The sequence below is a fragment of the Mustela lutreola genome, chromosome 8 (genome assembly GCF_030435805.1).
Source record: "Mustela lutreola isolate mMusLut2 chromosome 8, mMusLut2.pri, whole genome shotgun sequence".
Classification (NCBI taxonomy): domain Eukaryota; kingdom Metazoa; phylum Chordata; class Mammalia; order Carnivora; family Mustelidae; genus Mustela; species Mustela lutreola.
In genome coordinates, this window is record NC_081297.1 from 136,162,767 (window position 1) to 136,175,050 (window position 12,284).

A 12,284-nucleotide genomic window follows, 5' to 3' on the forward strand; every position below is an offset into this window, starting at 1 on the left:
CTCTGAATCGTCCAAACAGAATGACTTTTGCTTACTGAGTATTTCTATTAAGCAGAAGACGTGTTTAATTGCCAGATTTCACTTTACTGGAGGCGGGTGGATTGAATCTAGAGGAGACACCTGCGGGTATCACTGGCCGGCAGCTGTCACCCTCCTGTCAGCTGTTTCTCCCTTTCCCTGGGGGATTGGGGCCTGGGCCCTCAGCGGCTGTTCATAGCAGAGGCCACCAGAACGCTGCCAAGAGTGTCACAGTGAGGCAAACTGGAATCCTCATTGAAGAGCCGATGGGAACAAGTAATCATTTCATTCCTCACCTGATGTGTAAATGCAGGAATATGACATAAAAGGGAAAAAAAAAAAAGGTTGCTGTTAAAAGAGGGGATGAGGGGGCCCTAGGACCCTTTCATTCATTCAGAGGCAATAGTAGTGTCATGGTAATGTTGAGTCAGACTGGGTGCCTTTGAATCCTGGGTCCACGTCTCGTGAGCTGCGTGGCTCTGTGTGGGCTACTTAGGCTCTCCAAGCCTCTGTTCCCTCATCTGTACGAGGGTGTAGCAGTGGAACCTGGACCGCTGTAATGATTAACTAAGATAATACACGTAAAGTTGTTGGCAGAGTGCCTGAACCAGGACTTGACCCCAAAGCAGGTGTGCTTAACCACCATACCGACAGCTTCGCCCTTTGCCAGGGAAATGGAGACGGGAGCATCTGAGGTCATGTGGGAAGGTCCCAGGGGAATTGCACAGGCTCAAAGAAAGAGAGGAGTTCCTCCAGTGTGAACGGGGCACAGCGTGGGTCTGGTGTTCCAGGCAGAGGGAAGCAGCGTGTGCCTGGAGCTCAGGAGACACGTAGGGGGTTGGGTAGCGGGATTTGAGGCTGAGGTGTTGGACTGGGGCAGATCACAGAGGGCCTCATGGACCAGCCTGAGGAGGCTGGATTTTTATCCCATGTAGGCCACGAGGACGCATCTAGCATTTTCAACATGTAAATGAAATGATCATATTTGGATTTTAGAAAGGCGGTGCTGGGCTGGGCAGCAAGACTGGGGGCAGGCCAGGCAGTTCGGAGGGTGAGGCTGTGGGTCCCGGTGAGGGGTCGCGGCAGGTGAGGGCAATGGCTGGGGGGACAGGGAGAGGTGGCCAGGCTCAGTGGGTGTCTTCGTCAGAATCGGTAGGACATGGGGCTGTGCGGTGTCGGGAAGGGTGTAATCTCTCCTGCTTCTGTCTTGGGTGACTCAGCGGAGGCTGGTGCCGGCCACGGAGTTGGTAAAATGGCACGTATTGACCCATACAGTGTTCAAAAGGAGCAAGTAAAACCCATAGGCCAGCAAGGAAATCGTAGGATTCATTGATTCATGGAGTCAGAGGCCCCCTTCCACAACTCGATAATTCCCCAAGACCACAGCGTGGAGAATTTCAAATGCACTATATGCTTTATTGCCTCTTGGAGGTAGAACAACCAGCTTCAGAAATCTGTCCTTGTTTCCTGGGGGCTTTCTGGAACATCTCTAGACCAGAGTCTGCGGCCCTGGTACCTTAGCCTGGGGCCAGGACATCATGTAGGATGCCGTTTGGCTAAGTATGTAGAAAGATTCAGAAATTTGCCCATTCTCTTCAGTATTGTATGATCAGGCTTAGGAACAACAATGACAACAACAAAATGCTACTTTTTGATTATCTACATATGGTTTTCAGGGAATAGGCCATGATTTTTTTTTTTTTTTTTTTTTTAAGAAAAGTAAAAGAGCCACCAGAACCTTGTGGAAGATTTCTGGTGCTTCTTTCAAGGTCATCTTGAACTTCTTTTGTCAATTAGGAATATTTGCAATAAGAAAATCCCTTTTTTATTTACAGAAAAATGTACAAAATGTTAAAGAAAAATCTTTTTGTTCTCATCACGATCCTACTAACCTACTAACCTAACAATAGCCATTTTTACTTTTCCTTCTTCCCTTTCCATTCCTATATTTGTGAAATAAATTATAAGCATAGCATCAACATAGTCTGAGGGATGCTATTTCATTTATCATTATGTCATACATAGACTTCCTGTGCTGTGACATAGTATTTGTTACTCTCATTTTTTTTTTTTTAAAGATTTATTTGAGAAGGGGAGGTTGGAGGAAGGGCAGAGGGAGAGAGAGAGAGAGGATCTCAAGCAGATTCTCCACTCAGCCTGGAACCTGAGCTGGGGCTTGATCTCACAACCCTGAGATCAGGACCTGAGACAAAACCAAGAGTGGTACTGGGACGCTTAGCTGACCATACCACCCAGTGGCCCCTGTTACCACCATTTTTAATGCCTGCATCGTGGTCCGTTGAGTGCACATATGATCATTTAGCCAGCTCCCTGCCATACACACTTACACTGTTTCCAGTTCCTCTTCCAGTTCCTCTGCAGGATCTCTTACCAGTGGTCCTGCACAAAGCTTTTTGTTACTTCAGATTAGTTCCTGGGATTTCATAGACCGAAAGGTATGTATGTATGTTTTGTGAATATACGTATGTATATTGTGAAGGGTTGTACCCATAAACTGTGTCACCAGCAATCTGTGAGAACCTCAGTCTTGCCACACCTTGGAAAGCACCTGACATTCTTTTCCGAATGTCTGCTGATATTAGAGCATTGAACATGGTATCTTCCTGTTGTGCCTGCTGTATGGGGGGAATCTCCCAGACTAAAATGAAGAAAAATCTCTGCTTTTTCCAAAGCAACTCATCAGTGTTTATCTTGTGGGGACTGGGGCTCTTGCAACTTTATTGTAGTGGCTAGATAGGAAACTCTGAACCCAAATCATAATCCCATGTTTAACCAAGTGCAGACTCCATCCATCTTCTTGCTTTCTGTATTTCTCTGCGATCTCTATCCGCATATCTAGAAATGGTCAGTACTGCAGCTTCACGAACAGCTGCTTCGTATCTGGGCAGTTCGGGGGGGAGACAAGTTCTGTGATGAAAGTCCGAGGGCGTCCTTGGCCAGACGTTGTGAGGCCAACCAAACCATGCCACGGATCATGGGCAGATCACGTAGAAAGCCCTGTCCCTGACCCCATTCAGAACCCCCCTCCCCGAATCCTGCTTTTCCTCAGGTCTCAGCCGTTTGAGAGGGACATAGACAAAGTGAGAGCCCATCGCCGCAGCTTCCAGGAGTTAGGCTGAAAGAAACCAGGTCTGTGTCAGCTACAGATGTGATGTCCTCCAAGATTTCAAAGAATGACTACATTGTTTCCTGCAGCATCATCACTATCAGATAACATTTTAGAAGCCCTTTTTATTTCCTAAAGTGGTATCGTCATGTTCTCTTATTAGATTTTCTAACCATTCTTGTAAGCAATGCATGTTTTTCTGCTTGGTTTTTTTTTGTTTTTTTTTTTTAATCCATTTCCAAATGAGGAAAACCTGCCCCATTATTCACACTGGAGACAGCTTCCTAATGAACAGAAATGGTCGACCTTCATGGCACCCATTCCAGAGTCTCAATTTCTCTCTAATTTGTCCACTTCCTTCCATCCCACTGATGCTGACTTAGTTGAGGCCACCATCACCTATCCCTCGGATCTGGGGAGGAGCATATAAACCCCAGTGTCCCCAGGTTTCAGAGGAGGGAGCTAAACACAGAGAAGTTAAACAGCACGTCCAAGTTCAAGTAACTAGCAGGGTCTCAGTAAGTGTCTGTCGAGTGGCTGAGCAGATCCATTAGTGAGAGCATCAGTGTGGCTGGAAGAGAATGGGGGTGGATCAGGAGAGACTCCCCCACGTCCTTGAAAGGCACGCAGTGTTCACACCCCGCCCGTGGGAAGTCGGCAGTTCGGTCTCATCTCACAAAGGGCAGCCAGCAGGCCGGCTCTCTCTGACCATGCCTGCCTGCTTGGTGAGGTACTAGAAGAGGAGGGAGGCTGGAAGAGTTTGGTGAGAGGAGAAAAGTCCCTTGAAGTAAAAGGGAATAAATTATCAGGATAATCCATGGTACTAACGGATAATTTTTACTGGGCCCTTACCAAGTGCAAAGCATTGTTGTAAATTATCTGCATACGTTTGCTACCAGATTTTACAAGACTTCTCTCTAAGGTCGGGGTTATTATCATTCCCATTGTACAAACGAGGAAACTGAGTCATTTGAATGTTGACTTGCCAACAAATGGCTAAGTTTCGATCTCTCTAACCCAGGTAGCCCAGCTCCAAAGCCCTTCCACAGAACCCCGTCGTCCCCCTGCCTCTCCACAAACATCATCTCTGTGAACACCAAGGCTGAGGCCTGCTGGTTGTGTCTTCACCTTGGCAGATGGCTTTGCTTCCAAGCTGCCTGCAAATCCTCAGGACTGTACCAGGCAACACTGAGCATGAGCGGATCGGACCCCTGGGCGGGGGTGGGGCTTCATCCCTGCATTCAGCAACAAGCGCAGAGCCAGGTCCCTGCTCTCAGGGAGCTTACATTCAAGTCAGGGGAGGCAGAAAATTGGCACGCAGGGAGCAAGTGCCAAGATAGTTTCAGAGTTCAGAGTAAGAAGAAGACACGAAGCAGGGCCACGAGATGGTAAAGGACTGCTGGTTCTCCTCCCCCCTGGCTGGTCAGAGAAGGTCACCGGGCAGACATCTGAATGTTGTAAGCCGAGTGGGGATGTGGATGAGGTCGCATTCCGGGAAGGAGGGAGCTGCCTTACAAAGGCGCCCAGGGGGAGTGAGCCTGGTGTGTTTCAGAAATAGGGAAAAGAATTTAAAAAGCCAGCGTGGCTGCAGTCTGCTGAGTAAGGGTGAGTCAGAGGAGAGGAAGACCAGGAGGTAAGAGCAGGGGCTGGTGACAGAGGCCAAGGGTGGGTCTTTGTTCCAGGCACGATGGAATCCATCTGAAGGCTTTAAGCAGCAGGGCAGACACTTTCTGCACGCACTTCCCCCACATTGTGAGCAGGAGGGCAAAGCACAGGGCAGCCGAGTGAGACCCCTCAGAGTCCAGGGCCTCACGGTCACTCCCATGCTCGGTCCCCTCCGCCCCACTCCCGGCGCTGGTGTCTTCTCCAGGGTCCCTACCGACTGCCAAGAAGTCATTGCAGTCAGGGTCATGTTTTCCCTTTTCTTTGGATTATTGTTTGTAAAACGCAGTGACTATGCTCCCACCTTTTCCCCATGGGTAACTGATTCTTGTGTTGACTTACAGATCATAAGGCAGCAGTTTCCTCAGCTAACCACCAGAAGACTTGGGACCCGAGGACAGTCAAAGTAAGCACCAGCCGCCGTGCCGTCCACAGAGCGCGTGTCTCTGAGTCAGATCCGCACTCTGGGCTGTTTATCCCCAGCTCCGTTCCCAGGCCTGGCGGGAAGTCTGGGTCTGGCACAGAAGACAGCAGGGCCCCCTCTCCCAGGGCCTCTGACAGAGAGGCTGTGAGAAGGCCCAGGGCAGTCGGGCCCAGCCAGCTGCTTTAAGGAATCTGACTTTGGGCCACCCTGCCTTTTGGTGTTTTTGTCAAATGGTCTCGGCCATCACTTAGAAGAGCACTGGAGGCTTCGTGGACAATCTCTAGTTCCTTGGATTGCTTTGCTGAGCACATTTTCTACTCTGATAGTATCCGGTTGACCAGAGAAGCTACTTGCACCAATCCCTGCAAAAGAGATGGGGTGGAGGGGTCCAGCCAGACCCTGGTACACAGGGCGTGCCGTCAAGCAGCCAGCCCGTATCTGCTGTCACACTTTCTGTGTGTCTCATGGACAGAGCAGGTGCACATCACCTGCCCTCCCGGAGGGTATAGTCTGGTGGGGAAAACAGATCAAAACAAGATACACAGATTGTGACAAAGAGGCTTGTCATAGGAAATAAGCAAAGGAGAGTGGCCTAGCTTAGAAAGGGTAACCCAGGAAAGGCCCTTTGGGAAGAGTCCTGAAAAGTTAGAAGGATGCATGGACCTCTTCTCCTACGCGGGAGTTGTGGGGAGGGAATCTCTGCCTTCACTGCGTAGCCTTCACTAAAATCTGATTTAGAAGGTTTGCCTCAAAGGGTGTTTCAAAAATTATTGGATATTAACAGGTATTCTGTGGAAAAGCTCTGTTTGCCACAAACGTTTGGAAAGCATGGAGTTCATTCAACAGGTTCCTTTATGCAGGACTTCTCAGAACCTTTATTATGTTGATGTACATGGTGACTCCACTAGAGGGTGCCTTATTATGTAGCATTTCTAATGCTTTGACCATGTCCAGTAGCAGATCAGCACATACTGATACACAAAATATTTACACTTAAAAAGAAAACAAAAACAAAAACCAACTATATAGGACTTGTTAAGACTTGAAACTGAGGGTTATACTTCAAAAAGCAGCATGTCCCGTAATGTCCCCCAACTCCCTCTGCTCCTCCTGTCCCTGGGCAGCATTCCTGTCCTCCCCAGGTGGATTTAACTTTGGAGCCAAGTTAGGTTTAAAAAAAGGTGATCAGGGGCACGTGGGTGGCTCAGTGTCTTAAAGCCTCTGCCTTCAGCTCAGGTCATGATCCTGGGGTCCTGGGATTGAGCCCCGCATTGGGCTCTCTGCTCAGGGGGGAGCCTACCTCCCCCCCTCACCCCGCCCCCATGCCCATTGCCTGCCTTTCTGCCTAACTGTGATCTCTGTCTGTCAAATAAATAAAATCTTAAAAAAAAAAAAAAAGTGATCAAACTGGAAAAACCCCTTTTTTGGTGGGGGGCAGTAAAGCTCTAGAAAATAACAAGACTCATTTTGTGTGTATGTGGCTCAGAAGCTCTTGGGGCAATTTCCAATGAGCTTTACAGAAATATTTTGAGCAGGAGATATTTTGGAATAAATTTCTAATAATTTTCCAAAGTAACTGCTCTGAAGTACAAATCTCATCTGTAAGGAAAAAAAATCCAGTATTTGTTTAAAAGTGAGCCTTCAGCCTTGGTAAGAGTAGGGAGTACAAAACCACACCCCTCCTTACTTATTTGCTGGTAAGCCCAGGGGTTGGCACACAATGGGCAATTCAGTCCTCAGATTGGTAGGAACAGTGTTGCATGAACGGAAATGAGTGGGTCTTTGAAAAGTCCCTGGGTCTAATACATTTTTGCTCATCTCTAAGAGAGAGGAGTAGAAATAAGACTGCAAAAATAGCACCATAGTAGAGACGGGGAGGAAAGGTGGTAAAGATGGAATAGAACTGTTTCCCATCCTTTATAAACTTGGAGAGAGTTACCTTCTGCCTACATGTGAGAACCTGTTTTTGTTTTTGGTTTTCTTCTTCTTTAACCCAGAAATAGGCAAACTGGGCACTATCTTTTTTAAAAATTCCGTGGTGTCAGTTGCATGGTATCCCTTCCACAAGGAACCCCCTGCCCAGGTTGGTCCACACTTTCAACCGTTTGAAAGGTAACAAGAAGCTCTCATCTCCAACCTGCCAGTTGGCCTTAGGAGAAAAAAAATCCCTCAGCAAATTTACCTTGACAGAATATATGGTGGGGGAGGGGGGAGTGTGAGTTGTGTTGACCTATCCTACAGAACTGAAACAAAAAAATGGAGACATTTTTCAAAGCAGAGCAACAGCTTCGCTGAAATGGCTGCTCTCAGCAGCACACTCTGGAAAATCAAGAAGTGGTCTGATCTGAATATGCTATCGGTCCCTTGATCTCAAGAGATTATAAAGGGGAACTTTGTTAAGGTTCAGGAGGCGTGTCCTAACCGCCTGGCTGCCTGGAGGACAGTCCTGGAGCCACGGAACCCGCCCCTCCCCCGCCCCAGGGTACCTCTCTCTGCCGCTGGCAGTTATGACAGTTGGGAAGTAGAAGGTGCAGAAGACAGAGAGCAGCTCAACACAAAGAAGAACTTTCTGATAACTGTCCCGACCCAAAATGAACTGGGCTGCCTTCGGAGGGCCTGAGTTCTTCATCCCAGGAGGCATTCAGATAGAGGCGAGATGCCCACTAAGCAGAAATATCACAGAATGGTATCAGGATAAGGGGGGCAGGGAGAGGGGAGGTTATGTGTGCTCATCTCCCTTTCCCGTGAAGCCTCTCCCCTAACTCAGAATGCTTTCTTCCCGGTATTATTTGAGGACTACCCCCAACCATACCTCCGCGAGCAGCAATGAGTAATTTATGTGCTGTACAGCGTTTCTGAAAGTTGAGGTCCATGAATTTCTTCCACTAGCATTGCCGTGTGGCTATAGAAACCTACTCTAGATCTACTGAATCAGAATCTTTGGGGGTGGGGTGGAGCCCAGGAGTCTGTATTTTAATGTTTTGTAGGTGATTCTTATTAGTAGCTAAAGTTGGAGAATCCCTGGCTTAGTAGTTAAAGCACTTCAGAGGTTCAAATCCTGCCTCTGTTCAACTGGGGGATCTTGGGTGGGTTACTTCAATTCCCCAGGCCTTAGTTGCCTGGTCTGTAAAACGGGGCTAATAGTTAATTCCAGATTTACGGGGGTTTTGCAAAATTAAATAAGGTAATGTGTCTAGAGTGCTTAGCACCACATTAGCTGCTGGGATGAGCGTCATGTAATAGTAAATCGTGACAGCATCTCCAGCGACTGGGGATCATAGAGCTGGGAATGTAATTCAGGTGCTCTACCGAGTAGGCTGGTCAGTCTCAAACTGACGTGCGTCGGAGTGACCCGAGGGGCTTGCCCCAGTGCTGATCCTTGCGTCCCACTCCCCTGTTCTGAATCAGTAGGTCTATGAAGGGCCTAGGCATCTGTATTTTTATTACGCTGCGTAAGTGACTCAGAGTTAGTAGTCGCCTCCCGTGGTGTTTTCTGCTAGGGCAGCATAGTGCCTTCGTGGTCAGAGAGACGGGTGTTCAAGAACCTCTTCTAGAAAGCTGGATGACCTAGGGCACATGTCATAAGCCTCCTTCCTTCCTTTTGCTCATCTGTAGAAAGACTGTGTAATAATCCCCATCTCCTAGTAGTAGTTTCCAAAGTCCAAATGTAGGTAAAGCGGTTGGCAAAGTGCTTAGCATGGGGCAAGCACTCAGGAGTTTCTGTAGCTAGAATCTAAACAAAATGTAGCTTCTGTCCCTTCTTCTGTCTTCATGGAAAATGTTGCTATTACTAAGCCCACTTGAGTTAATGAAAAGTTTCGGCCTTTTACATATCCAGTGCCAAGGAAGCCGCTGACTGTATCTTTTGAAAATCCAGTTAAGACTATCTTTATTGACTAAGGAAGATCTGGGCCAGTGAATTGGTGGCAGTGGTGCAGTTAGGGGTTGCAAACACACCCTTCTTCTTGGGTCTTCACCGAAAAGGACCCCCGAGTTCTGTTCCTCTGAGATCACACTGGCACAATACAAGAGACTAAATACCAATGGAAATTTTTTGCATCCCCCCCCCTTTCTGCTTTGCAAAGTATTTGACTTAACATTTTCTGTAGGAGGCAATTTGGGTTATTTTTACCTGCCTGATTGATGGCTGGCAACTTGGAACTTTGGTTTAATTCTAGATTTCTGAGATGTCAAGTCTCCCAAGAGAGTTAACTCTTCTAGCCCAGGGAGGGTGGGCCCAACCATCCTTGGCCTTGGGGACCCCCTCCCTGGAAGCCACACTTGATAAAGTACATATGGGTCTTCTCTCTCTCTCTCTCTCTCCCTCCCTCCCCCTCCCCCTCCCTCTCTGGCCCAGGTATCATTACTACGGCATTGCGGTGAAGGAGAGCTCCCAGTATTATGATGTGATGTATTCCAAGAAAGGAGCCGCCTGGGTGAGCGAGACAGGCAAGAAAGAAGTGAGCAAACAGACGGTGGCATATTCACCCCGGTCCAAACTTGGAACGCTGCTGCCAGAGTTTCCAAATGTCAAAGATCTGAATCTGCCAGCCAGTCTGCCTGAGGAGAAGGTGACCACATCTGAGGTGTTGCTGGGAGTGGGTGGCTTCCCTTTCTCTCTCTCTCACAACACACACAACCTCTCTCCCTCTCAGTGCAAAATGGTGACTTTAAAAATATAAAGATAGAGGGGTGCGTGGGTGGCTCAGACTTTTGATTTTGGCTCAGGTCTTGATCCTCAGGGTCATGGGATCGAGCCCGGCATCAGGTTCTGCAGTGGGCGTGGAGTCTGCTTAGGATTCTCTCTCATCCCCTCTCCCTCTGCACTATTGCCCCCCCCGACTCACATGCTTATACTCTCCCTCTAAAAAAATTTTTAAAACATATAAAGAGAGAAATCAGAATAAAATATGGACCTTAGTTAATGATAATGTACCCAAATTTATTCATTAGTTGTAAGAAATGCACCACCCTAATGTAAGAGGTTAGCAATAGGACTTCTGGGTGTGAGGCATATAGGAGCTCCCCATACTATTTTCAGAACTTGCCTGCAAATTCAGTACTCTCCTAAAACAAAAAGTTTATCTACCTATCTAACCTCCCTACCTCCTCATCTATGATGCCACACTGTCTCATGTCACGAAGGAAGAACCCTTTTGGCTCTAGATTGTGGATTGGTTTTTTAATAGGATTGAGTTGGTGTCCCTGTGTGCTGCAGAGGATGTGGTGAAATCATAGTCCCATAGACAAAGAAGACTTTATAGGGTACCGTGAGTCAGATAGTTTGGGTCATAGGGCATTTGGAGAAAATGCCTGGAAATACATCTCTCACCTCAGTATCTTGACACAGCCCAGTGCACTAGCAAATGCTGAGCGTCTGCTGTCTACGGATCCCCTGGGAGCTGGGACACGCTGTAACTGAGGCATGAATCCTGCTCCCAGGAGTTTCATGGTCGAGGCGGGGAGATGGATGTCCGTGCACAAGTTTACATAAATGAATGCATGTCTGCATTCTGGAGCCAGATGAGTATCTGTAAATGCTTTAAATCTAAGAACTAGTAACTTTTTTCCCCTTAAAGTTGCTTTTTTAAAAATATATCAATAAACTTCCTATATTGTAGCTTTAAAATTCTTGGATAAATAGATCTGGAGATGTTCTTCTACTGAGCAGATTCCAGGAAATTTCTGAATGTCTTTTTGTGATTTTTGGCAAACATCCTTCTTATAAGTATTCATTGGGTTTTAATTCTTCAGTATCTCAGCTGATGAGGAGAATCTAATAACGTCCTACTGAACTCTGTGGTGGGCCAGGGGCCGTGCAAAGCGCTAGATACACGAGTAGGAATAATATGCCATTTAAATTTTCCCAGGGCCCATGGTCTCAGGTGTGGGGACTGGGAGAGAGAGAGAGAAGCCCACGCTTTCCACTGGATCCCAGGGCAGGTGCTCTGCTGGACAGAGACATGTCCAGAAGCACAGAAGAGGGACCCCAGGGCCAGAGAGAACCACAAAGGAAAATCAGACTTACTTGGGTCTTACAGGATGAGTAGGTGTTAAGTGGATTTCATCCCCTCAACAGGGAATAAACGACTTGAAAATTGAAATTCCAAGGGGAGACAGTGGTAATGTCTATTAATTATGCTTTTATTGTTGACCCCCCTTTTCCCCACAGGTCTCTACCTTTATTATGATGTACAGAACACACTGTCAGAGAATACTGGACACTGTAATACGAGCCAACTTCGATGAGGTAGGTCGGTCAAGGTTGAGCCACAGAACACTCTGTATTAAAATATCATGGTAGCAGGAGCTCCTGTTTTGAGAGCCCCTACTGGGTGCCAGGCCTTGGGAAACCCCTGTGGTGCGTCAGCTCCCATCATCTTGCTGGTGATCCCGGGAAGCAGGTGCTGTCCTTACCCCCGTTTCCCACATCTTCTGTGTGGACAGCAGGTGGCATGGCCCGCTCCTTGATCTGACTCGTGCACTGTCGCCTGCCCCACTGGCTTACGAGGAAGACGGTTTCGCAGGGTTACTGTTATCCCCGGTATTATAGGTTCGGAGAGACAGGAGGAAAGCTTTCCTATATTTTGGATTTAATTTTTTCCTGAGGCCCCATTTTCTTTTTATTTTAAAATAGTACAGTTAAGGAATGGAGAGGAAAAACAGGAGAGGATGAAGGACAAGTTACATAACCAGAGAGACCGTAAAATAAACCTTCTTGCCTAAAATGCCATCCAAGAAAGCCTTCCAGAGGGACAGCCAGAAGCCACTCGTTTCACCGCATAAACCTGAGGCCTTTCTGATTCCAGAAAATACCTTGAGGCAAAAAAAAAAAAAAAAAAAATCCAAACCCCTCCCCCGCCCCACACCTTCTGGCATAGGTGGTGGACATTGAATTAGAGGACGATGCAGGCTCCAGTGGGGCTGTAAAAACCAGGAGCTATTGGTGGATGAGATCCCGGAGACTCCCTGGCGTGGGTTTCAGGGCGGGGGTGTTGGGGGGGCGCTGGGGTGCTCCCTGTGGGAGAGGGGAGGGTACAAGATGGCATGGAG

General features: G+C 47.7%; 1 protein-coding gene across 7 annotated transcripts in view; it reads left to right on the forward strand.

Annotated features, from left to right (window-relative positions):
- The window catches only part of RFX4 (regulatory factor X4), a 157,814-nt gene that overhangs the window by 74,356 nt on the left and 71,174 nt on the right, over nt 1-12,284 (forward strand). For 6 of the 7 annotated variants that reach the window (XM_059186751.1, XM_059186752.1, XM_059186753.1 and 3 more), the window contains 3 exons: nt 5,152-5,213; nt 9,589-9,802; nt 11,404-11,481. In XM_059186751.1, coding sequence (XP_059042734.1) covers nt 5,152-5,213; nt 9,589-9,802; nt 11,404-11,481 — 354 coding nt within the window. Of the gene's footprint in view, nt 1-5,151; nt 5,214-7,767; nt 7,918-9,588; nt 9,803-11,403; nt 11,482-12,284 lie in introns of those variants that run through there. The other variant, XM_059186754.1, reaches the window with a different exon arrangement.